Here is a 25792-nt window from a genome sequence, read left to right on the forward strand (position 1 = left end):
TTGGCACTGTGGCCTCACAAGGTTCTGGGTTTGAATCCAGGTCGTGTGTGGAGTTTGCATGTTCTCCCCATGTCTGCGTGGGTTTCCTCCGGGTGCTCCGGTTTCCCCCACCATCAAAAACATGTACTAGGTTCTGCAGTCAGTGCCCTTGAGCAAGGCACTGGCTCAGATCTGGAGTTGGTCCCCGGGCGCGCTGATTGGCTGCCCCCTGCTCCCTTGAGGGATGGGTTAAATGCAGAGAATGAATTTCACTACATGTATGTGTATGTGACAATAAAAAGTATCTTTACCTTAAAGGACGATAAACTATGATGCTGAATTATTGCCCAGCTGGCAACATTTTATATATTACTTTAAGTATTTGTTAAAGGAACACGCCGACTTATTGGGAATTTAGCTTGTTCACCGTAACCCCCAGAGTAAGACAAGTCGATACATACCCTTCTCATCTCCGTGCGTGCTGTAACGCTGTCTGACGGCTCCAGCATTAGCTTAGCCTAGCACAGATCCTGCAGGTAACTGGTTCCAACTAGCCTACTGCTCCCAATAAGTGACAAAATAACGCCAACATGTTCCTGTTTACATGTTGTGATTTGTAAGAGTCACGCGGTACAAAAACAACGTAACATGAGACACAGCCATCTTCTAACTGTAAACAAACCGGAACTATATTCTCAGACAGGCTTGCGCGAGCATATCACTCCGCCCAAGTACTATATTCTTCCGCCTGAGAATATAGTTCCCAGTTAGAAGATAGCTGTGCCTTACGTTGTTTAACGCTAATGAGCTCTAAAAATCAAAAAAAAAAAAAAAAAAATATTATTGTCATTTTTTGTCACTTATTTGGAGCAGTAGGATTACTGGAACCATTCACCTGCCTGTTCTGTTATGGGCTGCTGCCGCTGGAGCTGTCAGACAGCCTTACACCATGCACAGAGATGAGAAGGGTATGTATGGACTTGTCTAACTCTGGGGGTTACGGTGAATAAGCTAAATTCCCAATAAGTCGGCGTGTTCCTTTAAAGATGACCAAATGATTTGTAAACCGTTAATAAACATTATCTGGTTGCTCATTATAAAGTTGCAGCTGATGGTAATAATACCTTGTTAATGGTTAATAAATACTTTGTAAAGCATCTCTAAACATTATTTATAGCTATACAGAGCACAAATAATCAATAATCATCTCCGTTCACAAAAAAGATTTACTGGGGCCACATTAATGTTACTTGATGGTTTATAAACCACTTATTAATCATTAACTAATTATTATGAGCATTAGTTGCAACTTTATGAAAGCCACCCAAATAATGTTTATAGATGTTTACAAAACCATTATTAACCACACACAAGTAAATACACAAAGTAATAACCATCTAACATAAACTAATTATTTTATATGGCACTAAATGAAATAATAATCTTATAAGCTTATAAATCATAAGTTCATTGTTTTTTAAGAACCATTTATGAATGATGGTTATTATAAAGCGTCACACTTTCATTCAGGAATAAATAAATCATCAGAAATCTAAACTTTTTCAAATCACTTTATATCTTCATGTCAAAAACAACTAAAAGACAACGCTGTGGATCATTTCATTTAGTGAAAACACGAGAACAACATGGCTCTTTGGTATTTAAAACAACATGGAGCCTGTGTTCAGATGGGATGTCCAGTGGCACTTGATTTTAAGATGGCATTTCCTGAAACAATCCAGTATTCTTTTAGACAAAGGCACTTTTTCGTTTCCTTCTGTTTCAGACAAAATGCCTCGTGTAGTTAGACGTTAGACTGACATAATGTGGAAAAGCTGTTTACTGCTGAGCAGGTGCAGCAATACTGAGAAATATTAGTCAAATATAAAGTAACCTTTTAAATAAAAGTAAAAGAACAATCTCTTTCCCACTGTACATTACTGCTGCAGGTGGTTCAGACATTTTATGACCTCATTGTGTTTGCTGGAGAAATCGTAATCTGCAAAGTAATTAGAAGCCATCAGACACATGTTGTATCCTAACAAGTTCAATGTTTTCTAATTAACAAAACGAAAATATACTCAAGCCAAGTGCCTGCATCTCAGAGCTGTGCTTGGGTCCAATGACTGAGTCGGTGAACTCTGATGTCATTTTGCACCTTTGCCTAACAACAGAATAAACACTGGCGCTCGTCGTCACGTTTCCTGTTCGCATCAGTGTCATGTTTGCACGTTTTGACGTTTTTCCATCAGCTTCTCCTCTAAACACTTAATCAGGATCGGGTCCACTTTGGGGTCAAATTTGTTAGCAAACCAGTGGCCATAGTTGAGGAGCCAGCGAAGTTCAGCCGCTCCGTAGATGCAAACGCTGCGCATGTGTGTACCTGTGCATGCTGGGTAAAGATTTCCTTCTAAATAGTTCCACTTGACTAGTCGTGTTTTGCTCCTCAGATCCGTAACGTCAGCCTCGGACCTGGGAATGTGCCCCGGGACCCCGGGGACCCTGACCAGGGTGGCCCAGAAGTGTTCATCTGGTGAGTATGTGTCAGCTGACCATGCCAGGAAGTCCTTTGCCACCTGGCTGCTGCTGATGTAATTTACAAAATCCCGTGACAGGACAAAGTAAGCGCTGCCGATGAACATCTCGATGTCGTGAGGAGGAGCATCTTTGAGCACCGTGGTTTTGACCGGTATACGCCGGTACTCAAAAGGCACGTTCTTCAGCTGGTGCTGGAAGCTGAAGCGCTGCTTCTTGAGTCCGCTGGGCCGGCTGGACTCCAGCATGTTGCTGCCGTTCAGCTGCTTCAGCTCCAGCATCAGCTCAAAGTTGGACTTGAGAGGAAAGTCCTGGCCACACAGGTTGATGACATACTTCCAGTTGACCTCTGACCTCAGCAGGTCAGAGAGGCAGTTCAGGTCGGCATTCAGCCTGCTGATGTGGGCATATTCCACAGACTCCAGTTTAGAGGCGATGAACACATTTGGAGTGCACTGAGCCAGGTTGGTGATGGCCTTTATGAATGCTGGAGAGGACTTCTGGTCATAGTGGATGCAGTAGATGTTGTGCGGTGCATAGATAGCGTGAAGGATTCGCTCCACCATGGGGGCGTTCTTATGCACCACCAGGGAGTAAGCCAATGGGAAGCTGCGCTCTGCAGCAGACACCGGAGCCTCATTGTAACCCCGTGCTTTGAGAAAGGTTTGGCAGTCCGAGGTCAGACTCACGGTGCTGTCATCGTCCACGTCAACAATGGCTTTCCGTTTGATCTGGAGAGCTTTGCCGATCTCCACAGGGTCCAGCTCGTAGATTGCCGTGCAGTTGATGTCATACCTGTGGTTGTGGGTGCTGGAGAAGCTGACAGTGATTCCATAGGGCTGGATGTAGACGCTATCCCTCACCGTCACTTTGATGTAGACCAGCTTGAGCAGACAGACCGCCAGCAGAGACAGAGAAAACAGGAAGCACCTGTGTCTCAATCTATGTGTGTAGTGGGAACATCTTATTTTCATTCTAGGAACAAAAGGACAAGAAAAGACACGGACATGAGCGTTCAAGCGACACTGTGTTAACTACTGCCTCTGATTGTGTGCAGAGCAATAAGTGAGTTACAGTTTTTTACAATCACTTTGGCACTAATTTCAGAACCTTGACGTCATTTTTCAAAACTCTAGACACAAAACTCACAACCAATGATCAAAATACACATTTTTCAAAACTCTTAACACTTTTTCAATTGCTTGGATACAATACACATAAACCTACGATCATATGTTCATTTAACAAAGATCAGCTGTTCAATTTGACACAACTTAACATCAAAGTACTACTATTTCAAAAAGCAATTCACACATTACATTTCAGATGATTGTCTATTCATTTCATTACAATCATCTAACTATCAATCCATACAGCTGCTCTAAATGATAAGTAACTGTTGCATTACTCTTAATGCATAGTTGTATGGAAACAGACAAACAATATTCCATGTTTAGATCATGAAAGTTTCAAGATAACGAGATTTATTGTCACCAGTTAGCGTGGAGCATGAAGCAATTAGACTACATGATCTATGGATGTAATATTTCATCATCCTTCTTTACTGTAATGTATTACTGTTTACCAGACACTGTTTCTATGGTCCCATGTACTACCTTTGAGACTATTTACAGTATTGACAGTACTGCGCTGTATGCATGCAGGCCCTTGGATATATATATACACACACACACACATATATATATATATATATATATATATATATATATATATATATATATATATATATATACTTGTACCACATTGTTCGCCATGCCTGAAGGTTTTTTCCAAGATGTTTGGCTAGTTGTAATGTAGATGAGAACCTGTGGCCAAATCCACAAGACAGAGTTGATGAAGATGTAGAAGTACAGTAATCACTTCTTTGTTTAGTTTTTTACAGTACAAGCAAGTTAAGGAACACTGCATTTGATGTTTTACAGTACTGTCTTTTCTTTTCTATTTTGTAGATAATTATTTGCTTTGATTCAAATAAACCTATGTTGTGATCGTACTGTATTGTTTTTCATCAATACATTTCAGGTTATGGTCAATTAATCCACTGTGTCTGTAGTTTTCTCTCTACTACTGCAGTACTTTTACAGGGATGTATTTACATCTAGTACCATAATGAAACAGGTATCACCTATTTTGTACTACAATATTTAAAGATTGTACGAAGGATGACCCAGTGAAACTATGGGTAGCTTGTGTGTGGGTGATCTAAAGTAATGTTTGAGTGGTATTTCATCATCAATTCATTTTTTGAACCAATGATTGTGCAAGCCCAATTTTCTTTAAAGATATGAATGCACAATGCAATGTTTTGAACATTGGACAGTCTGTGTTACAAGTGGTGACCATTTTGAGTTCTGTGTCTAGAGTTTTGAAAAATGACATCAAGGTTCTGAAATGAGTAGCAAAGTGATCGTAAAAAACTGTAAATAAGTTTAAAATAAGTGACATAATGACTGTCTTTATTGTTTTACCGTAATACACATTCAGTGATTTTTAGTAAATGATTAGTAAAGATAGTACTTTACATTCAGTCTTAAGACACAGCACTGGAACTTTCTTTGCATTAGCCAACATTTGACATGAGTATTTCCTTAAACTGTGTTAAGTAAGCAAGTCGAATCAAGAAAGGAAGTGAAGAGGTGTCATGTACAGCCTATAAACTGTTTCTGCTCTCAGTTACCTTGCTCTCTAAAGGTGTCTTTGAGCGTCTCTCGAGCCATGCACGCTTCTCCCACACTTCCACATCAGTACCTTTCATAAGGAGAAACATTTATTTAGTAAATGAAACAGAGAGGAAACACCGTGAATCAGCAACAGCACGCGGATTCAACACATTCAGTACAAGTGTGTGTCGGGAATCGAACTGCTTGCTCACTTGCTCACTACGCACCAGGCGTCTGAAAGATGACGAGCTGAAATACTCTGTGTACATCCGGTAACGCTTCCTTAACCAAATGCCGACCAGAGGAGCAGAGAACTTACCCCACGCGTGAAGAGAGCGAGTCCCGTGTGTGTGCTCTCATGTCCCGGGCTCCATCGCGGACTGAGCCGTCCAGAGGAGTGGCAGGGGGAGAGTCCGGGCCGGCCGGCAGCAGTCCGCCCCCTGCCCGCACATCACCGCCACCCGATACATTTACCACCCACTCACTAATCATGAACCCTCCTCAGCAAAGCCCAGCACCCCGCCTCTCATCTCGTTAACACAACGAGCCATCTCTGTACAGTAGCGCAGAGCTGGGCCACAGCATGATTACATATCTGACACATCCCCAACACCAGCGCTGGAAGAAGTACTAATACCACACTGTAAAAATACTCTGTTACAGTAAAAGTCCTGCAGTGAAAATGTTCCTTCAGTAAAAGTGTGTAAGTATCATCAGGAAAATGTAGTTAAAGTATCCTCCCATTGTAGAAAGGGTAAAGGATCCAACCAGTTGTGTGTTTAATGGTCTCATCATCTCAGCTGGACTTGTAGCCGTTATATTGTTTTATTTACTTTAGAATCAAACATCAGATTTTATAAACTACTACTAATGTAGTGGAGTAACTAAAGTAACTAGTAACTAAAGCTGGAACAGATGAATGTAGTGGAGTTAAAAAGTACAATATTTCTCTCTGAAATGTAGCGGAGTAGAAGTAGAAAGTGACATGAAAAAAAAAGAAAAGGACCTCAACATTTGGACTTAAGGACAGTACTGGAGTAAATGTACTTAGTTTCATTACACCACTGCCCAATGCACACACCTTCATCAACTGTATTATCTTTATTGCTTTTGTTTCAGGCAGATGAACAGAACACTGAAATGAGTGTTTTTGGCTACAGTAACAAACTACAGTGTCATTCTGGTAGAAAGCTGAAGCACAAACACATACAGAACATTACAGCTGTAAAGAGGGAAAGGATCGAAGATAAATAAATTAGAGGGAAATACTTTTCAATCCCATTGGTGGGTTTGGAAGTCACATTAGACCCACAGTGAATTGATCATAAAACAGAGATTATGTAAACCTCACAAGTTCAATTCTCAAAACAAACACAGTTCTGGAGAACGTGTGTGGAGGGATTATTATAATAATTCAGTGCCCCAGTCGTCAGACTCTGAACAGTCGTTCTTAAGGAGCTTCTCCCAGTAACAGTCCATCATGGCGTTGGGCAGCAGCTCTGCGTCATCCACCAGATGAATTATCCGGATTTTCATAAGACTTCTCAGGGTAACGGCCTCTGCAGAGATAGAAAAGACATTCAAATACATTCAAAACCCTGCTTTACATGTGAAGTCCCTTTTCAGAATAAATACAATTGATTTAATGAGGCTGTTTGAATCTCCAGGTGGGAGATGTAGGAGGCGGCTGCTTAATTATTGACATAGAAAAAGCCACGCTTCAGTGGCTGCCCGCCCTGCCTCTGTATTTGTTGGAGTTTCTCTGCGGGATGTGTGGAGCCAAAGTGGAGCTGAGGTTGGGGTTAGGAACTACAGACCTGGGGTCAGCGCCTGCTGAGAAGGAGCAGCCGTGTAGCGCCGGACATCGTCCTCAGGACCTTCAGTCTGCCCGTTCAAGAAGTAATGCGACAAAGGTTTGTTTTTGAACAGCACCTGAGAGGACAGTGGGAGGAGTTCATCAGAATTATCCTTCAACACCAACCATTGACATGTCTGTTAATAAATGATGACTTATTAATGAGAGTATCAGTGTCCTGGGTGGGAAATGTGAGCCCTGAGGGCCTATCAAATGTCTTTCAGCAGCACTCTGGATCATACATCCATTAAAGTGCCTCTGAAGCACCACGCTATTTTTAATTTGGAAGACGTGGAGGAGTGTGTGTGTGTGTGTGTGTGTGTGTGTGTGTGGTGTGTGTGTGGGTGTTTGTGTGTGTGTAGTGTGTGTGTGGGTGGGTGTTTGTGTGTGTGTGTGTGCTGGTACACAGCTCCACAGTGAACGCTCAATAATTTACAGGCTGATGCTGTGTGTTGCCCCGTCTCCACAGACCCCTACTGGCAGGCAGGAAACAGCAGACACGTGAACCTCGTTTCACATCAGGAAGGAAGGCTCTGATTCAGATCACTAACTCATCCTGGATTCAAAACTAAAAACAGCTTCTGACATCACCACATTACTGTGTGGACTCTATTCACTGCAATTTGCAAACGGCATTGTGGGGTTTCATTTTATTCTTGTTACCTGATCAAAGTGTTTCTGTTCACTTTGTAATTGCTGCTTTTGATAAGTGCTAGATAAATAAACACGTTACCTATCATAAACTTTATTATTTTTTATCTATATCACTGATTTAAGAAGTGTTTCAGAACTAATGGAAGAGCACACATGTACTTGAAGGCCAATGTTCAAATGGTGCAAATATACATTTGAGGATAAGGCTGGTGTTATTCTTTATTGTTCTTACTGTAACTGCTACAAAGACAAACGCAAACAAACTGTCTGACTTACCGTCTGTGGCTCTCAGCTCCAAGCCTTTCGGATCCTACGGAAGATGTAAATCTTCACAAAGTATATATAGTTTTTAAGGGGGGGTTGCGTTAGAATAAAGTACAGAGTGTGTGTTGATGTTGAGGAAGAAGAGGAGGAGGAAGAAGAGATATCAGGCTGCAGCCTGTGTGAAGTTAGCATGCTGTCTTCCCGCCCGCGAGGGTTATCTGCGGCCGCGCCGGTTTGAATGGCAACCTGTGTTCTCTCATTTGAAGGGGCCTAAAATCTAATTTTTGTCCCGAGGTTAGTGCTAAATTAAAAGAGTTTATTTGGAGGAAATATAAAAAGGACTGATTCATGGTGGGACTACAAGGACAGGTCACAGAGTCACCAAAACATCTGGATTCATCCTCTGGGCGAGAAGATATCGAGAATATCCACTGGTTGTCCCTGCACTGTATCTCGCTCTGAATCAAAGTGTTGTACAAATCGCTCTTGTCTCGGTGTGCTGGTGGTTAAGATGCATAACAAATATTGTGACTGCAGCCTCTGCTGCATGTCATTCTCTCCTTTCCTTCCATTTGAGTAAAGGCAAAAATGCCCTGAAACACTTATTACAAACTAAAGCAAAGGTGTGAATTGGTGTCAGTCAGTGTAAAAGATGTCAGTGAAAACATACAGGAGTGGGAAGATTACCAGATGCCAAAACACTGCACAGCTGTTTGTAATATAGTGAAAGGATTCAAAACTCTCTGTAGTGAGCTCATAGGAATGAATGAGGATGAAGTGCTGTCTGTCTGAGCCTGAGGGGGTTTGTGAGCCAGCACATAGTGTTTCCTTCCTTGTTCTGAGTGCAGTGATAAGATAAAGGCAGTTTGGTGTCTTACCTTGTCCCAGGCGTAGGATGAGCTGACAGGGATGTTGTTGCCAAGGATAACCTCCAACCAGTGTTCTGGAGTTGGGTGTTTACTGCCTTTTTTGTCCTTTAATGAGCCATCCTCTAGCACATTAGCATAAAGCCAGTCATGCTGCAGAGGCAAGACAAACAATCACATATGGTGTCAGAGGAAAGCTTTATCACAAACTCAATATCGCTGTCAATATGTGAAATGTAAATGGCAGCTGATAAATCACATGTGAAAGCTCCACATATGGATGAACCTGTAAGTGAACTTCATGAGGAAAAGTAAAAGGTGCTGATCTATATTCAGCATAAGGAACACGTAATTGTTGCCTTTACTGTCATCGGGCGAGACATTGGGTTAAAATATTTCAGGGTTGACAACAAGCTGTTACAAATGGATTATGGTTTAATGAGAAGAGCTGTGCCTAACCTTAAAAAAAAACTTCACAAGACTTCCAACTTCCATCACTCCCCTCTGGATGAGCATGGAGAGATGTTTGCTGGTGTCTTCAGCTCTTGTCTGTATCAGCGCATTGTTTCCTTTCGTCTGAAAGTTGATGTGTTGTAAAGTGTTTCCTGCCTGTGGGGCACTGCTCGGTTGGCTACCGGCTCTCGCATTCATTGCTGAACGAACAGGAGGCGTGGGAAATGTAAGGATCGATCCTAACCCACTGGTCCGTGTAACTGGTTCATGGCTTTCTGTTCTATGACCATTTGGACCGCAGCGGTGTTCTTCTCTAGCTTTAAAAGAGGCCAGCGTGGAGACCAGATCTGGCTGCTGTCTCACTACTGTACTGTCCTGATGGTTGGGAGGCTGAGTGGAAAGTTTGGCCTTCATGGTTACAAACTTCTCTACCAAATGCGATTGCAACTGGAGGATCTCCTCCAAGTTCCTCTGACGTGAAGCGAGGGAGGCGAGTTGACTTTTCAACACACGGTGCCAAAGGTAGTCGGGCACACTCCTGCACAGAGAACCAAACAACACAACTGTTAGTTAGATCACAATGGCAACACTAACCTTAAGGTTAAAATAATGCATAAACTGTCAGAAAAGACAGAAATGCAAAAACATCACTAAACATTCACTGAATTTCTGCTTCTACTGTACAGATGCCATTGAACAGAGACAGGTAAGACTGAGAAAGAGAGGGGAGAGAAACAGCCCGGTTCAGTTCAGACCTTTATTGTCCCACCAGAGGACTTTCTGGCAGTTTAAACACAATAAAACAGTTAGACATTACCAGACTTTATTGGCTTTTAGTTTAGTTTATTAGTTTATAATGTCGTGGACAGTCCCCCTTAATTAACTATACAGTAAAAGGAGCAGCTTTAGCCTCAACGGCTCATTTCCAGCTGTAGTCCCCGGCCAGCTGACAATAGGCATCCTAAAATACAATGGTATTAAATCAGTCCATGCAGTTAATACAATATGAAGGAGACAAGAAAAAGGAGAAGAGTCTCAGAGGCCACATTGAAAGCACGTGCAAGACATAAGATGGAGGCAGGCAGCAGAGATGGAGCGACAGCAACAATGACTATGTCACATCGAACACACATCACATCTGACAGATTAATGTGTGCAGTAATAGTTATCGGACTGTCATGTTTTAAGGTGTTAAAGCACAATGATTTTAAGAGAAATTTAAACCCACCACTGCGAGACCTGGGTTTTGTTTTTATTTTTGGCTATCACTCATTTTCTTCACCATGTGCAGAGATCTGGTGATGAAATGATGTTGATGAAACACTAAACGACTTAAACTGTGGACTTGTTTGTGTGCTGGAACTGTAATGCTGCATTTCATAGTCATCATATGTCCTCTGATCTCAGTAAGGATTTTTTTTGTGATTAACATTTGTTTTGTTTTTTAAACAAAATACAAAACATACATCTCGCAACATGAACAAATTTCCTTCCGTCATCACCACCCACCCAGACAAAATTTAAAAAAATATGACACAGTTACTTCAATATTCCAGACCATTCAACAAAACAGTAACAAAATAGACAATAAACCAAATAAACCTATGTATAAATGGCAACACCATAAGCCCATCATACACACCTGGGATCATTTTGTAAAATGATTGTTCTTATCTGAAGAAAGCTGTGGGGTGTTGTAGTGGCTCTGTAGTGCCATGTTCTGAGAATCAAAGCACTGTGTAACACAATATAGTTTGCTGCTGGCTAACAAAGCTTCACTGAAGTCAAGCATGAGAGAAGTTCCTGAACTAACCGGGATTTTCGGGCAAGGTTCTCCTTCTCCATATGGTGTTTGCTGAGCACCTCCATCAGCACATTCTGGATCTGTGTTAGAGCGGCGTTATATCTGCCTGAAAAACAGCAAAGCTACAGTCAATGATACAAAGTCTTTCTTCTCAAAGTCTTGTTTTGCATATCCTCTTATTACCAGAGTATTACCAGCTGGATATGCTGTGATCGTATTGGTTATGGTGTATAATTCTCTTTCTGTGCACATCAAACATTAACAGCTGCTCTACCTGCATCTTCCGGACCTGTTATAGGCCAAGTCCATATTTCTGATAGTTTCTTCTCCATCTCCTCCAAAACCGCTGTTATGGCCTCTGGATGACTCAGCTATAAAAATAGTTAATTAGTAAAAAACACACAACATCACATTAATGCTGCAAAACCAGTGAAGCCTTCAATAAAGTGATGCTGCACGTCTCCTGAAGAGAAGGTTGAAATCAAATGAATGGACGTGTGCCATAAATGGTTAACAAGACCTATTTGTCCATGTGACACAAATGCACACTTGAGAGCCCTCACATAATCCGCAGTGGTGTCTTTCTTCCTCAGCTGAATGTCACCAGGCTCTCTGGCTCCGTCTCTGTCACCTGATTCTCTGGATTGCATATTTGCCTTGTTAAAGGTGCTCTGGCAGGAGAGTTGCTGGTGGCACCGAGCCTCTGAAGATGGGTCACCTGAAAGAATCCTGCACTCAGACCTCAGCTGAAATCCACACTCTAAGAAATCCTAAGTTTAGTTTTTCTACGCTTGATATGAGCAACAGATCCAACACAATTTACATATGGATTTTGACGCAAATTGTTTTCCAAAATTCAACTTGAAAATGTTTTCAGAGTAGATACCCCGCACAGACCACACTCAAGTGCACACATTGTCTTGTAAACTGGACAACGTGACAGGCCTGAGTGAGGACTCCATGACGACTCAAAGCGATTTTGTCTCAAATCTATCTAATCTTTTTTTAAGATCAATTTTTTATTTAGTTTTTCATTTTAAACAACAACAGAACAGACAAACACACTTGAACAAGAACAACCCCCCTCTCCCACCCCCCACCCTCCGCGGTCTCGAGGAAAAGAAAGAAAAAACAAACAAACAAACAGACAGAACTCACACCTTGCCTAGTCTCTCTCCTCTACTTCTTGTGATGCTGAGGTCATTAGGACTGATACCTGTGCTGCTGCACCTTTCCATAGGTCTATAGTTGATGACTTGGCTTTGTTAATCCTTGCTGTAGAGAGCTCAATCATAACTATGTCCAGAAAATATGCCAACCACTGTTCTATACAAAGCGAGTGGGTGGGAGCCAGCGTGAGCTATCATTTTCTTGATCGCGGTTGAGCCAGCTAGCCAAACTTTCTTTTGTCTCCCAAGTAGGTGTAATTTAGAGTCGTCATTAAGTAACAAAACAATTGGGTCAGTAGGAATTCGACATCCTATCACATCAGATACTATTGATGTTGTTTTATTCCAGAACTCGTGCACCTGTTCACACTCCCAGACCATGTGCAAGAAAGTTCCAGTTTGTTCAGGTTGGTAGAACGTGCAATAAGGAGTAGGAATGGCTTTGGAGACGTATCTCTTCTGAGGAGTCCAATATTTCCTATGACATATGTTGAAGTGGATCTGCTGGTGATTTGGGTTCTTGGAACAGTGGGAAATGTTGTCCCAAACTGTCTCCCAATTAATTATGTTCCCCTCCGAGCTCAGCTCTCGCTCCCATTTCTTTACTATTGGGAGTTCTCTTACGGATACTTGCATCAATTTAGCATAAATCCTGGACACCAATCCTCTCACAGGAGAATCAACAAGACATTTAATGATTGGGTGAGTCTCGAGACTGGTTCCCCATGGTACTCCATAACATTTTAGGGCTGACCTCAAGCGAAGACAAAGGAAGAAGGATGTCTTAGGGATCTCAAAGCTAGTTCTGAGGTCCTGAAAACTTAACATACCTTCCCCATTGAATAACTGGTCTAGAGTATAAATACCTCTGTCACTCCACTGGTTATAAACAAAAGGTTTGTTACCAGACATTAAGTGGATGTTGTGCCAAATTGGGGTGCTGAAATGCCACTTATTGGTGTAGCGAAGTTGCTCCTCCACCTGTTTAAAGTTGGTCAATGTGTTGGTGATATTAGGGCCATAGGCTAGCATACACTTTTTTGAACACACACCTGCAAAGGCAAGGTCTTGCAGTCTTAGACTTCCAGTGAGATTTCTCTCCATGGGACTGTAGATGAGGGTCTAGCCACACTCTGAGGGCCCGTAGCTGAAAGGCTCTATGGTACATTTTAAGGTTGGGGAGGGCCAGGCCTCCTGTGTTTTTGGTACGTTGCAGGGTAGAGCATTTTAGCCTAGGTTGTTTACTATTCCAAATATACTGCCGGATTACGGCATCAAGTTTCTTCCAGAATTTTATTGGTGGGGGAAAGGGGATCATTGTACCTAAGAAGTTCACACGAGGAACTATGTTCATTTTAACAACAGCAATCCTGGACCGTAGCGATGCCGGCAGCGCAGACCAATTAGTCAGATCCCTTTGAACACTACTTAGTATAGTTTCATAGTTGCCCTGGACAACTCGCTGTAGCGATGGGTGAATGGTGATGACAGATGTTTTTTTGTTGGGTAGTCCTAGGCTTGAAGGAGTGCTCCACTGACAACCTTGGTTTTCAGTATCAAATACCTGCCAACATTATCCTCTTCTATGCTGTCCATCAGTATGCTGTTGCTGTGGTCCAAGAAGAAATGTTTCAGAGCCACTTTTCAAGAATACAGGAGGTGAGTGTTTGACCCAGTCTTTTAGTGGAGTACGAGCTATGGTTGCAAAATGCATCTGCTGCACTGCTGTTGCAGCACTGAGACTATTTACTATGAATCATAGTTTCTGTATGTCAGATTTAAAGGTTCACATGACATTTGCTCTGCAGAGACTGATTCCTGAAGTCCAGTATGGAAAATGTGAGCTACTCACCTGGTTGTTCTTGATGTGTAGGCGCCTCACGAGGCAGCTCATGTATAACCGAAGGTCCTGGGAAAGAGAGTAGCTCTTTCATAGTCTCGTCCTCTGCCATGTCCAGTGCACTCCGGCCACCGACAGTCCTGTCACTGGGGTTGGCCCCATGCTGGAGGAGAAGCTTCACTACCTACAACACACATGCATTTCACAGCAGCTTGTCAGACAATGATTCTGTGTTCCACATCAGCAGTGTAACAAGGCAGATGAATCATAGCTTTTTCATCACAAAATCTGGTAAGTGATCAACAAAACCACAGCTGATTTCACAACTGTCAACTATATTGTCATCTTCAAAGTAAAAAAAAGTGGTAGACCACACTGCAGTCATGTGATCTTTCACTAGTTTAAACCAGGGCCGCGTTCAGACCCGACAAACACAACACGTTTTTTATAACTGAAACGGGGGTGAGTGAACACCCTGGTGTGTGCGAGAGTAACCTTATCTCAAAGCCATTTTTAGTATACTCTACATGGTAAAAGTCTTATTTTGAGTTTCTTGATCACCTGATAGTTTCCAGACATAACAGCATCATTTAGGGGTGTGACACCATCAAAGCTTCTGGCGTTGACATTGGCTCCAGCCTTCAGCAGCTCCTTAACCACTGCCTCGTCACCCAGAGAAGCCTCATGGAGGGCTGTCCAGCCTGACAATTTAAGTTAACATTTACTGAGAAGAGTGAGTTTTGTGTTTGACAGTTATTAATTGTTTCATTAGTTACAGATATGTCAGAATACAGAAGTGATAAAGTGAAAATAAACAAGTGTCTAAGCTGTGACAAACCTGCATAATCCTCCATGTTGACACTTATCCCAGCCTGAATCAGCATTTGGACTTGTTCCAGATCATTTTTCTTGCATGCTTTGTGCAGAAGATTCTCTCCCTTTTCATCTCGCTTGTTAAGTCGCTTCTTGGTGAATTTCAGACATTGCGAAGCCTTTGCTGCTTTGAAGATGAATAAAATCAAGATAGGAATAGGTCCAACACAATTTATGTATGGATTTTGACACTTTTCAAAGACAAAAATCTGTAACATTGGGAAGCTACAATTCAGACAGTTTTTAACCGTAACAAAAGGTGTTCCACGGGGCTTAATCTTGGGTCCAGTTGCTTTAAATATGAATCAAATCCGGATAAAACACGACTTATCAGAGGGGAAAGTACTTTCAATTACAGTGACCATATACATATTATTGGGACATTTTCTTGTTATTACCAGATGCAAAATTATTCAGTTTTTACAAGTAACTTCTTGTCATAACAACATATCGCTGTATCTTGTCATTTCACAAAAACTTCTAATTATTTCAGTTATTAATGGCCTTGATTCTGATTTTCAGCATGCCTTTAAAGTAGCTGTTTCCATTTCAGGTCAGTGTGAGTCTTTTTAAACATCAATGTGTCCAACATCACTGCACCAACCTCCGCGTGTATACATCAATGTTGAGTTTCTCTTCTCTCTCTCCCAATCTTACACACACACACACACACACACACACACACACACACACACACACACACACACACACGCCGTAGGGCCCTATTTTAACGATCTGAAACGCAAGTATCAAACGTGAAACACAAGTAGCTTTGTGGGCGGATCTCGGGTGCTGTTGCTATTATACCGGGCGGGATAAATGACTCTTCGCGCCCGACGTCAAATCTAAAATGGGTTGGTCTGAAGTAGCGGTAGTTTGGTAACGCGCAATAAACCAATCAGAGCGTCATCTCACATTCCCTTTAAGAGCAGGCGCGCTTGTTCCGTGGCGGATTGCTATTATGACGGCGGATTTGCCTGGCGCACGCCAGCTGGAGCTGTCCGAGATGCGGCAAAGTAATAAATGCCACTCGCGGACCAGATCCTGCTGGAGTGTCCAATCCCGCTGTAGTTCAACATCACATTTCAAAAGTGATGGTTGTTTCACCACTTGTCCTTCGCACCATACCTCGAGTTAAACACCCCAGTTTTTCACTTGGGTTGCGAGTAGGCGCGTGCAGAGTGTTAGTCGCTGAATAGTTATCGGCAAAGTGTCTCTTAATATTACCCCACTAATAATGCCCGAAATGATACAACGGGTCTACACTGTACATATAGGTTATGCACTAAAAACGATGGATTGTAAAGTTTGTCGGCAACCGTAGTTCCGGTAAATAACACTTGCCTGCTGGCTTCTGCTCTCGTTGTTGTTGTTGTTGCTGTTAGAAGACGAGTGCTTAGGGACATCTACAAATTACAACAACCGAAAAGAGATGCAACAAAAAATATTTTTAATTTAACTTATTTTTAAAGTAAGTGCTGTAGTATAACTAGCAGGAGACAAGTAATAATTGAGGTAAGTTTGGAGACATTACCTTATTTAATCATTAAATTAATAAATATTTTTGTTGCATCTCTTTCGGTGTTGTAATTTGTAGATGTCCTTAAGCACTCTTACTGCCGGGTAGTAACAGCAGCAGCAGCAGAGCGCAGAAGCCAGTTGCAAGTGTTATTACATAAACTTCTGGTGTACTTACAAATTTTACAATCCATCGTTTTATGAGTGCATAACCTATTTGTACTACTGTAGACGTTTGGTATCATTTCGGGGCATTATTAGTGGGGTAATGTAAAGAGAACTCCGATCCATTAGCCTCTGTGCTAAGCTATTCAGCTGATAACGCTACGCTACGCTAACGCTCCCAATGTTCGACCCAGGTGAAAAAGTTTCTGGGGGGGTGCTTGGCTCGAGATCATGGTGCAAAGGACCCTAGGGTGAAATTACTCCGAACCATCACTTTAAGTCCTCTAATATTTCCTAATTTTTCCTAATATTTCCTCAACACATCCATTAATTATGGAAATGTTGTGTAAAACACAACAAGCCACACACACTTTTTGAGGACTGTACTGTAAAGTGCCTCCTGATCTATCCAAACACCTGAAGTGCATTTTCAGTAATATTTTTCCTTGTAATTATGTATGGTTTGAAAAAATGGGAACTGCTGCGTCTGTGTAGATGAGAGAAGCAAAGTGTATGCGCGTTGTGCACACGCTACATTATGGCCAAGCATGCGCCCCTAAAATAGCATCTGAATAACTGCGCCACTGACTTTAGACCAGGTTTTTCCTGGTCTGTGGCGGAATTGTTTTTTGAAACTACAAAATACAACTGGGGAACGTTTGCGCCTGAACAGGCCTCCTCTTTTCGCTGAACCGCCCCCGGGAGCGCAAATACATTCCCTAATTTACCGACGTGCGTCTGTGGAGGGAAAAGTCCGCTGTGCGTCGGGTGCAAAATAGGAATGATACATGCGTCGGTGTACAGAGGCAATTGCCGAAAGCGCAATTGCGCAAGATAGGGCCCGTAAAATTGCTCTATTCCTAATTCATGCATTGGTGCCTGAGAACTTTAAGCCCTGCATTTTACATTTCCTTAAAGCGCCCATATTATGCTCATTTTCAGGTTCATAACTGTATTTTAAGGTTGTACCAGAATAGGTGGTTTAATACATGGTTTAATTTTCAAAAACCACCATATTTTTGTTGTACTGCACAGCTCTCTCACTGCTGCAGATCCTCTTTTCACCTGGTTTCTGTTTTAGCTACAGAGTGAGACCTCTTTTCATCTTCTTCTTCACTACTATCTTTGATTGCACTCGCACATGCTCAGTAGTTCAGATGTAGAGCATGTCAGCTAGCTAACTCTAGAGACAGTAAAAGAAAGCCTGTTTCTACAACTTCAGTCAGTTACAAGGCAGGATTAGCTGGGAGACTTCTAAATGAGGGCACACATGTAAGTAGTTCTTTTGTAGATTATGGTGAACTTGTGTGTGTTGTAGCAGTGCTTTGCTATTGAGAACGACGTAGCATGCTAGCGTTAGCATTAGCGTTAGCATGCTAATGCTACGAGCTAACGGTTGTGGTTAGCCAGCTCATTTCGGACTGTGACGTCACAGTCCGAGCCGATTTTGAACAGCTCACTAGGAGACTGAAGGCAGGACACATTCAGAAACCGTCTCTCTTTTAAAACACCATGGATGGATTTTTTTGTATGTGTGTGGAAGCCCCAGAGAAACAAAAGAACACCCCAAATCCCAGAAAAAGTGTTTTTTTCATAATATGGGCACTTTAATGCAATCCTGGATGGTATAATGATAATAAAACCTTGAACTCTGAACCTAAACTGAATCTGTGTCTGGCCTTGTGTGAATTGCTTGGAGGTGGCAGTGGGAAGGTAGATCTCTAGTTTTTTTTTTATACACACAGTGATTATGCATAGGCAACCAAACAAAATGACAGCAGCCCACAGCCATAAAGCCAACATGTCTACATCATCATGTTATACATTTATCAATCATACGACCGCTATGTGCTACACTCGCTCTTCAGGCAATAATTTATTAATATGGTATCTAGTTATAACTTATTTCCGTGTACCAGCTTGTTAAGGTGTATCAATAAAAAAAAAGATATAGGATGAAACTGTACCGTTTATATCACTATAGTTTGATGTTGCGTTACATAACCCGTTTCTTCCATAAGCCGTGCCAGTGTTTGCATCTCTCCTCTTTTACTCTCTGCATAACCCCGCCCCATCCTCCCTCTGCGTTTGCGCTTCCTGCTGTAACAGAAGTAAACTAACCACTGCTTTATGTACTCAGGGTGGTGCATCATAACAACCACTGCTTTATGTACTCAGGGTGGTGCGTCGTAACTAACCACTGCTTTATGTACTCAGGGTGGTGCATCGTAACTGCCCACTGCTTTATGTACTCTGGGTGGTGCATCGTAACTGCCCACTGCTTTATGTACTCCGGGTGGTGCATCGTAACTGCCCACTGCTTTATGTACTCCGGGTGGTGCGTTGCTGCAGAATGTATATAGTGGAAACACAATGAATATGTGCCGTTATTTGATTCATTAAAAATAATAGATTCTGGGGACTTCTGGTTTGCGATATGGCTGACTAGTTGCTTTTTCCCAAGTTCCCACCTTATTCTTCTTTAACTTTCTCTACAGTCAAAACCAAAGCATATATATATATATATATATCTTAATTATTTATCTTATTACATTGAAAAGGTATTAACAGATATTTTGTTGAAGCTGGATTTTCAACAAGGAAGAGGTCATATTTAGAACATTATTTCATATCATTTATTTTTTTAAAAGAGAGCTATTATTTTGTTACAGATTCTATTTTATTTTTATTTAAGTTCTTTTTACACAATTGAGGCATAATAAAGCATGTTCATTAACCTCTGAGAAGCCTGTCTGAATTTGTGTCTCGAGGCCGGGCCGAGCCAGGACATGACTACCGTAGAGGCTAGGCTAGCTACGGTGTCTGGGGAGTATGCTATGCTACAGGCCAAGCTTATCGATCTGGAAAACACAGGCCGACGGAATAATATAAGAGCAGTGGGCCGGGCACCCAGATAGCTCGGTTGGTAGAGCGGGCGCCCATATGTGGAGGTTTACTCCTCGACGCAGCGGAACCGAGTTCGGTTCCGACCTGTGGCCCTTTGCTGCGTGTCGTTCCCCCTCTCTCTCCCCTTTCATGTCTTCAGCTGTCCTGTCAAATAGAGGCCTAAAATGCCCCCCCCAAAAAATATCTAAGAGTAGTGGGCCTTCCGGAGAATATCGAAGGTGCTCAGCCGACAGCCTTTTTTTTGTCAACTTCTAATGGAGGTGCTCGGCGAACAGATACTAGTGGTGCGTTCTTTTTGTCTTGTAATCGCGTCTAGTAGCTCGAGTGTGACGTCACATCCGTGTCGAAAAACGAATAACCGCGGGTTGTTGCATTCTTTTTGTCTCACAATACTACGAGTCGGAGAAAAGATGGATTTTTGTAACATTTTTAGTAACATTTAGGATTCTATTAGGGCTTTGACTCCGAAACTTCGTTATTCGAATATCACTCGAATATTTAAAAAAATAATGATATTCGAACGAATATTAGCCAGCACTTAACATTCGAACCTGTTATGGGCATTATTTTTTGTAAATGCGTTTGCTTGTAAACGTTGTTTTCAGTTCAGATTCCGATCGCTTTTTCACGCATTTCAAAATGTAACTACACGTCGCAGCGATGCACGTCTCTCGGCCGTGGCTCGGTAGCGTTGAATTCCCCCCTAATTCTCAAAGAAAGCCGGCTTGCCCAGGGCCAGGCCAGCTCAGCGGCGTCTTTCTCCCGTGGTGTGCTGCTGTCTCTCCTACCTACACCGGCGCTGCACCCTGTCCCTTCTCCCCTTTCTACCTGCCTGCTCAGTGCTGCTGCACATGAGGAGAGAGCACAGAGGGGATGGCGGGGCTGCTCCTCAGTCACACAACAGAAGAGAAAGGTGACTGTTTCGGCGGCCACAGGAGAGAAATACATTGCGTGCTCGCTGGACAATACTGGCGACTCTTTTTTATTTTACAGAAAGTCGCCAGATTTGTCGCTAGTTGCTTTTGTGAAAAAAAGTCGCTAAGTTGGCAACACCGCCCACACACACTGGCTCGACGCACACACCAGCACACGAGTATAAACATCAGACCACTTACGTAGGCTACGGTGAAAGCTCCGAACTTCCTGTCGAAAGCACACTGTTTGTGTTTAATCCAGGGTCTGACTTACATTTTTTTTTTAAACTGAAGGCATTTAATGGTCAAAATATTATTAATAAATATTCGAATATATTCGAATATTAATATTAATAGACAAACGAACTTCGAATATGATTTTTGGGCAAAAGTCAAAGCCCTAGATTCTATTCACCCAGTTATTGACATATTACACAAATATATTTCACAGTTTGATACATGAAAATTACGTTTTGATTAATGTTAACGTGCTCAAGACTCGGCTTAAAGCCATTGTTGTCATATAGCAACCGAGCGTCTCTAGCTAATTTCAGCTGCACAAGCTACAAAATAACTAATCAGGCGGTATTTAACTCCTAATAAGACTGTAGAGACATTCCTATAGGTAGCAGTATACAGCGCTATGTGTACGACTTCTTCATTTGGTTACAACAAAGACAAAAGTGCTTAAAATTGTAGAAAACCACAATGTTTACTACATGTGATGCACGACGTAGCCATCTTTGAAAGTGAGCTCGGGGTCCTCTGAGTTCAGACGACTTGACGAGTCGTAAATACGACCTCGGGGGCGTTCTTTTTGCAACTTCTGGGTCGTAACTCCGGAAAACGACTCGTAGATCGACTTCGGTGGACAAAAAGAACGCACCATAGCTTCAGCCCCGGAGTTGGAACGAGCTCACCAAGCTCTAATGGCGAAACAAGGGTCCGGTGAGAAGCCCCGGGCAGTCGTGATGTGTTTCCACAGATTCCAGATTCACCAGCTGGTAGTGCGCGAAGCTTGGAAACGAAGGGGCAAGCTGAAATACAAGGACTCCCCGATCCACATCTTTGAGGATTATTCTCCCGAGATAATCGAGCAACGCTCCGTGTACCGAGACGTGATGAAAGAGCTATACCACCTGGGCCTCAGGCCTGCACTTTACTATCCGGCCGAGCTGCTTATTTTGCCCAAAGCCACTCAGGACTTCATTTCTTCTCAATGCCGATGCAGTTCAGGAACCACGGAGGATTGAAATTGTCTAGCAACAAGGCGGCTATGACGGCTTGCTAGCTCTTGGCGGCGGGCCACTGCTTGCATCCGGCCTGAGCATGCCAGCCCCCTATCTCGCCGTGCGTTGGCCCGGTAAGACTGCTCTTAGCTGTAGGCTACAAATGTTACCTTAAGTTTTTCTTAGGAGGTTTGTGTATTTTCGTTCTATACTTTAAAGTATGCCTCTCCTGTTCAAAGTCGCAGAATTATGACGGTTTGTGTATTTCCGTTCCATACTTTAAATGCAGCCTCCCTGTCCTTTTTATACAAGGCGTTGGACCTACTTGGGGGCTTGACTTTACTGGCCTTTAGCTGATGTTGCTGGTGATCAGCTGGTTCTTTTGAATTAACTCTTTGCCCGGCCTGGTCGGGACCGCCGTGGGCCTCACGTAGCTGAGGCTGCGATGAGGCAACATATTTCTGCAATGTTTTTGTTTGACTATAGTTTAACTATGCTTCTCCTTTTCAAAGTCGTTGCAGCGATGCAAGAATCCTTTTTGTGAATCTGTATTCTCAAGTCACAGGTGATATTTCATTAAACTCTCCCACGCTAACTACATTTTTCATCTATTTTTTCTATATACACCCTGTTGAATCTTGTCTTTCTGTTTTTCCACAGTGTCTTTACTTTTATTTTCATAAATACATATGTACATACATACAACATATATACATATATATGTATATACTTATACATACTTTATAACAGTAATGCTGCCGAGCTGATGGCCTGTCTATACTGGTATTGTTCTGTTATTGGACTGATCTGTTGTTTGGGGTGTTGGGAACACTTGGAACCCAGGCGGACGTGTGCAATGGACGCTCAAGGTTCCGTTAGTTATCGAGGATTTCAGGTCAGGGCACTCAGGTTCGCTCGATGGTTACGTGATGCTCTATTCTGCCTGTCCTATGTGTGTGTGTATGTGGTTGTTTGTTGTACGTTGTTCTTGTTTTTCTTTCTCTCCCTCCCTTTTCCCTGCCCCCTTTACCCCCACTCCTCACAGCTGCCAGCTCCTTCACACTGCTGTCCCTCTCACCTCCCAGTACCGGACTCCGCTTCGTCTACTCGTGTCGACAGAAAGGTATGACAAGAACAATGCAATTAAATTTATCTCGTGGAATGTGAGGGGAGTAGGTGGACCCACTAAGAGCGACAAGATTATGGCCACTTGCAACAGCTCAAAGACGACGTATTTTTTATCCAAGAGACCCACCTTTGCAACAGGGAGGTTACACAGCTAAAAAGGGGCTGGCCACGTTTTTCACTCAAGATTTAATAATAAGGCCAGGGGCACTGCTATCGTGATTCGCAAAAATGTTACGTTCGAACCAGGAAAAATAGTGTTGGACCCTGAGGGCCGCTTTGTTGTAGTCGCCGGCAAATTGCAAAACACACACGTGATTTTGGCCAGCGTCGGCCCCAACTGGGATGACTGCTCATTTGTATCCAAATTTTTCACATCGCTCCCAAACATCGAAAATCATCATATGATTGTGGGTGGAGATTTTAATCTGGTCCTGGATCTTATACTGAACAGATCGTCAAACAAACCATACTCTTTAACCCCTTAACACTCCTGTAAAATTAGCCAAAAACGCCTATCCAAGGCATACCCATAGTAAATTGGAAGCTGTTCTTGAACCATTTGTTCTACATGCATGTTTATGGTTTCATTTGAAAGGTAACACTCTGATGCTTCTTTCCCAACAGTTAGAATTACTGTAAGTGCTATTGGCTTTGAGTAATAGAAGTTTGAATATACTGGAAAATATTTTTTTTATGTCCGTCTGCATTATTTTTTATATAAAAATGCCTGTAGATGACTTTTGCTGGGACCTATTAGTCTGAAAACACAATGGGGCTATAGCAAGAAGGCTTACATAGTCCCAGTTGAAATTGCATATCAATATCTCATTAAATGAATATTTTACACCCGTTTTTGTATGGGTATATGTCTAGGCGTTTACGAAAACGGCCATTTTGGTGACCCTAAAAGGACCCTTGGGAATGATGGTCACATACCTAGACTAAAAAGACTGCTACCCATGAACATTTGACATTACAGTTATCATTCAGGGCTCTATTGAAAGGTTACATTAAGAGCTATCCCATCTCATATCCAGAATCACTGTCAGTATTTCTGACAAAGAGTAACAGAAGCATAAACACAATAAATTGCAGTTTTGTAACTTTGTGTGTAAAAAAAGTCAAAACAAGTGGTAAGGTGGAAAAGTAGTGTATAAGTGTATAAACAAAATATTTACAGCTATTACCATATCTAAATACACATATTTACAATTATGCATGTACAGGTTATCTGCTACATGAGACAAAGCACAAAGAACGTTTGAAGAAACAAAAATGACCTTTTGGTAAAAAATGTCAAATAAGTGCTATGGTGAAAAGTAGTGCAAAAAAGCATTACTATATAACTATTTACACAATAAATCCAAATATATTTACAGGTTATTGGCAACATGCCAGAGATTGTAAAATCGCAAGTGACAAAGCACAAAGAACATTTGAAGACCCATAAAGGAACCGTTGGTAAAAATGGTCAACAAAGTAAAACAAGTGCTATGCTGAAAAAGTATTCCGGGTACTACTATATAACTTTTTACATATCTACATACACATATATATCTATAAATTGCAGGAACCCAGCAAATCAAATCCATACTTCACTGTTAACCGTCAAGCCACTAAATAAACCTGTATGGAAAATGAGCACCTCTGCTGATGTGTTAAATTTGTTAACAATCATATGACATGAGACTACACCATCTCTCCCTCTCTCTGCGCTCATAAACAAAAAGTCCCATGTATAACCGTTCCTGGAGTCTGCCAGAACAAAGAGTTTATAACCCCAGCGAACAGGCTTGTTTTTTACAATACTATAGTTTCAGACCAGTGCAGGCTTTTGAGGCAACCATTCGCTCATCAATGGCGATTTCCTGGCCAGGGTGATAGTTTCTTCTGCAGGAGTCCCTCATCTCCTTGTAGAGGCGGTTTTATCTTACCAAGACGGTCGTAGGCTCCTGTGCCTCTCCTTTCATCATTAGCAGCATCACAGAGCTGCTGAGGTGAAGGGACTGGGAGATCCTGAGGAACTTTTACCAGTCATTAACAGTCTCGAACGGCAAGCTATAAAGATGACCCCACGCCAGTAATCAGTGAAAGAAAAGCATTTGACTACACCCATGTAAACAATTAAAGACATGAATGCAAACATGTCCTGCAATGTCAGATCAATCCATGGGATAGAGGGTGTTGAATGATGTGTTGAGCCACAGTGGTTGGTGTTTTTGAAGTATTGTCTTCAAAACAGAGTTGGTAAAAAAGAGTTGAAACAACTGTAGGGCTGTGGCGTAGCGAATGCGTATGAGCTGGGGTCCTGGGACATTTCTGGGTCTGAAGGTGGGCTGTGGTGGTGTGATGTCTGGAACTGTCCTGCTGCTCCACTCCATGTGGCCACTTGCTCACTGGTGCAGATGTAGCTGGCTCCCACCATATCTACATCACATTTCCTATAATGTGAAAATAAAGAAATAACAGTAATTACAACTAATGTTCTGAATGCGAAGCCACCGAAAAATATTAACAAATGTGTAGATATTACCATAGATATTTACATAAATACAATAAAAGGTGCAAACTTGTAATGCAGTATTTACTCAAACGTTTTCTTTTGCAACATCTTGTATTGCTGTAAATGTGGTGCAACATAAATGTGTAACATTAGCTGTGGAGCTCTCAGCGAGCAGAGTAGAGAGCAGGGTTGCCTTTAGATGAGAGACAACTTTGTCTGGCTCATTTAGTGTAACGTTAGCATGATAGCTTGGTGAAATTAGCAAGCTAAGGTTAGCTTAGCGAACTATCCATTCTCTAAATTAGTAAACATTGAAATCATCTAAACACTCTTCAACAGTCAAACTGAAGCAGACGGTGAGCTCCAGGTCACAGCCTGTCTAAATATACAGTAACGCGTTTATATAAGCAATACTGTCTCGAGTGTAATGTCTGCACCCTCTTAGGACCATGTCC

The 25792-nt window shown here is 42.1% G+C and overlaps 2 protein-coding genes across 9 annotated transcripts in view; both read right to left on the reverse strand.

The window, feature by feature from the left end:
- Positions 1-1532: 1532 nt before the first annotated feature.
- On the reverse strand, positions 1533-5669 carry LOC120561352 (beta-1,3-galactosyl-O-glycosyl-glycoprotein beta-1,6-N-acetylglucosaminyltransferase 4-like). Of its 3 annotated transcripts, none has more exons than XM_039804436.1 (3): positions 5515-5669; positions 5213-5283; positions 1533-3489 (listed from the first exon to the last, which is right to left on the reverse strand). In XM_039804436.1, exon 3 carries the CDS (start codon positions 3486-3488, stop codon positions 2199-2201), a length of 1290 nt encoding a protein of 429 aa, XP_039660370.1. In that variant the 5' UTR covers position 3489; positions 5213-5283; positions 5515-5669; the 3' UTR covers positions 1533-2198. The 3 variants fall into 3 exon arrangements, with proteins under 3 accessions (XP_039660370.1, XP_039660371.1, XP_039660372.1); XM_039804437.1 differs by having other exon boundaries at positions 5408-5529; XM_039804438.1 differs by lacking the exon at positions 5515-5669 and adding an exon at positions 5423-5504.
- Positions 5670-6281: 612 nt separating this feature from the next.
- The window catches only part of LOC120561346 (ankyrin repeat domain-containing protein 31-like), a 39132-nt gene continuing 19621 nt past the window's right edge, over positions 6282-25792 (reverse strand). For 4 of the 6 annotated variants that reach the window (XM_039804424.1, XM_039804426.1, XM_039804422.1 and 1 more), the window contains exons 4-13: positions 14939-15100; positions 14662-14801; positions 14113-14284; positions 11655-11809; positions 11366-11462; positions 11101-11197; positions 9294-9825; positions 8847-8987; positions 7013-7127; positions 6282-6754 (exon numbers count right to left, since the gene is read on the reverse strand). In XM_039804424.1, coding sequence (XP_039660358.1) covers positions 6600-6754; positions 7013-7127; positions 8847-8987; positions 9294-9825; positions 11101-11197; positions 11366-11462; positions 11655-11809; positions 14113-14284; positions 14662-14801; positions 14939-15100 — 1766 coding nt within the window. In that variant the 3' untranslated portion in view covers positions 6282-6599. The remainder of the gene's footprint in view (positions 6755-7012; positions 7128-8846; positions 8988-9293; positions 9826-11100; positions 11198-11365; positions 11463-11654; positions 11810-14112; positions 14285-14661; positions 14802-14938; positions 15101-25792) is intronic. The other 2 variants (XM_039804427.1, XM_039804425.1) reach the window with 1 other exon arrangement.

Source organism: Perca fluviatilis, chromosome 6, assembly GCF_010015445.1.
Source record: "Perca fluviatilis chromosome 6, GENO_Pfluv_1.0, whole genome shotgun sequence".
Lineage (NCBI taxonomy): Eukaryota > Metazoa > Chordata > Actinopteri > Perciformes > Percidae > Perca > Perca fluviatilis.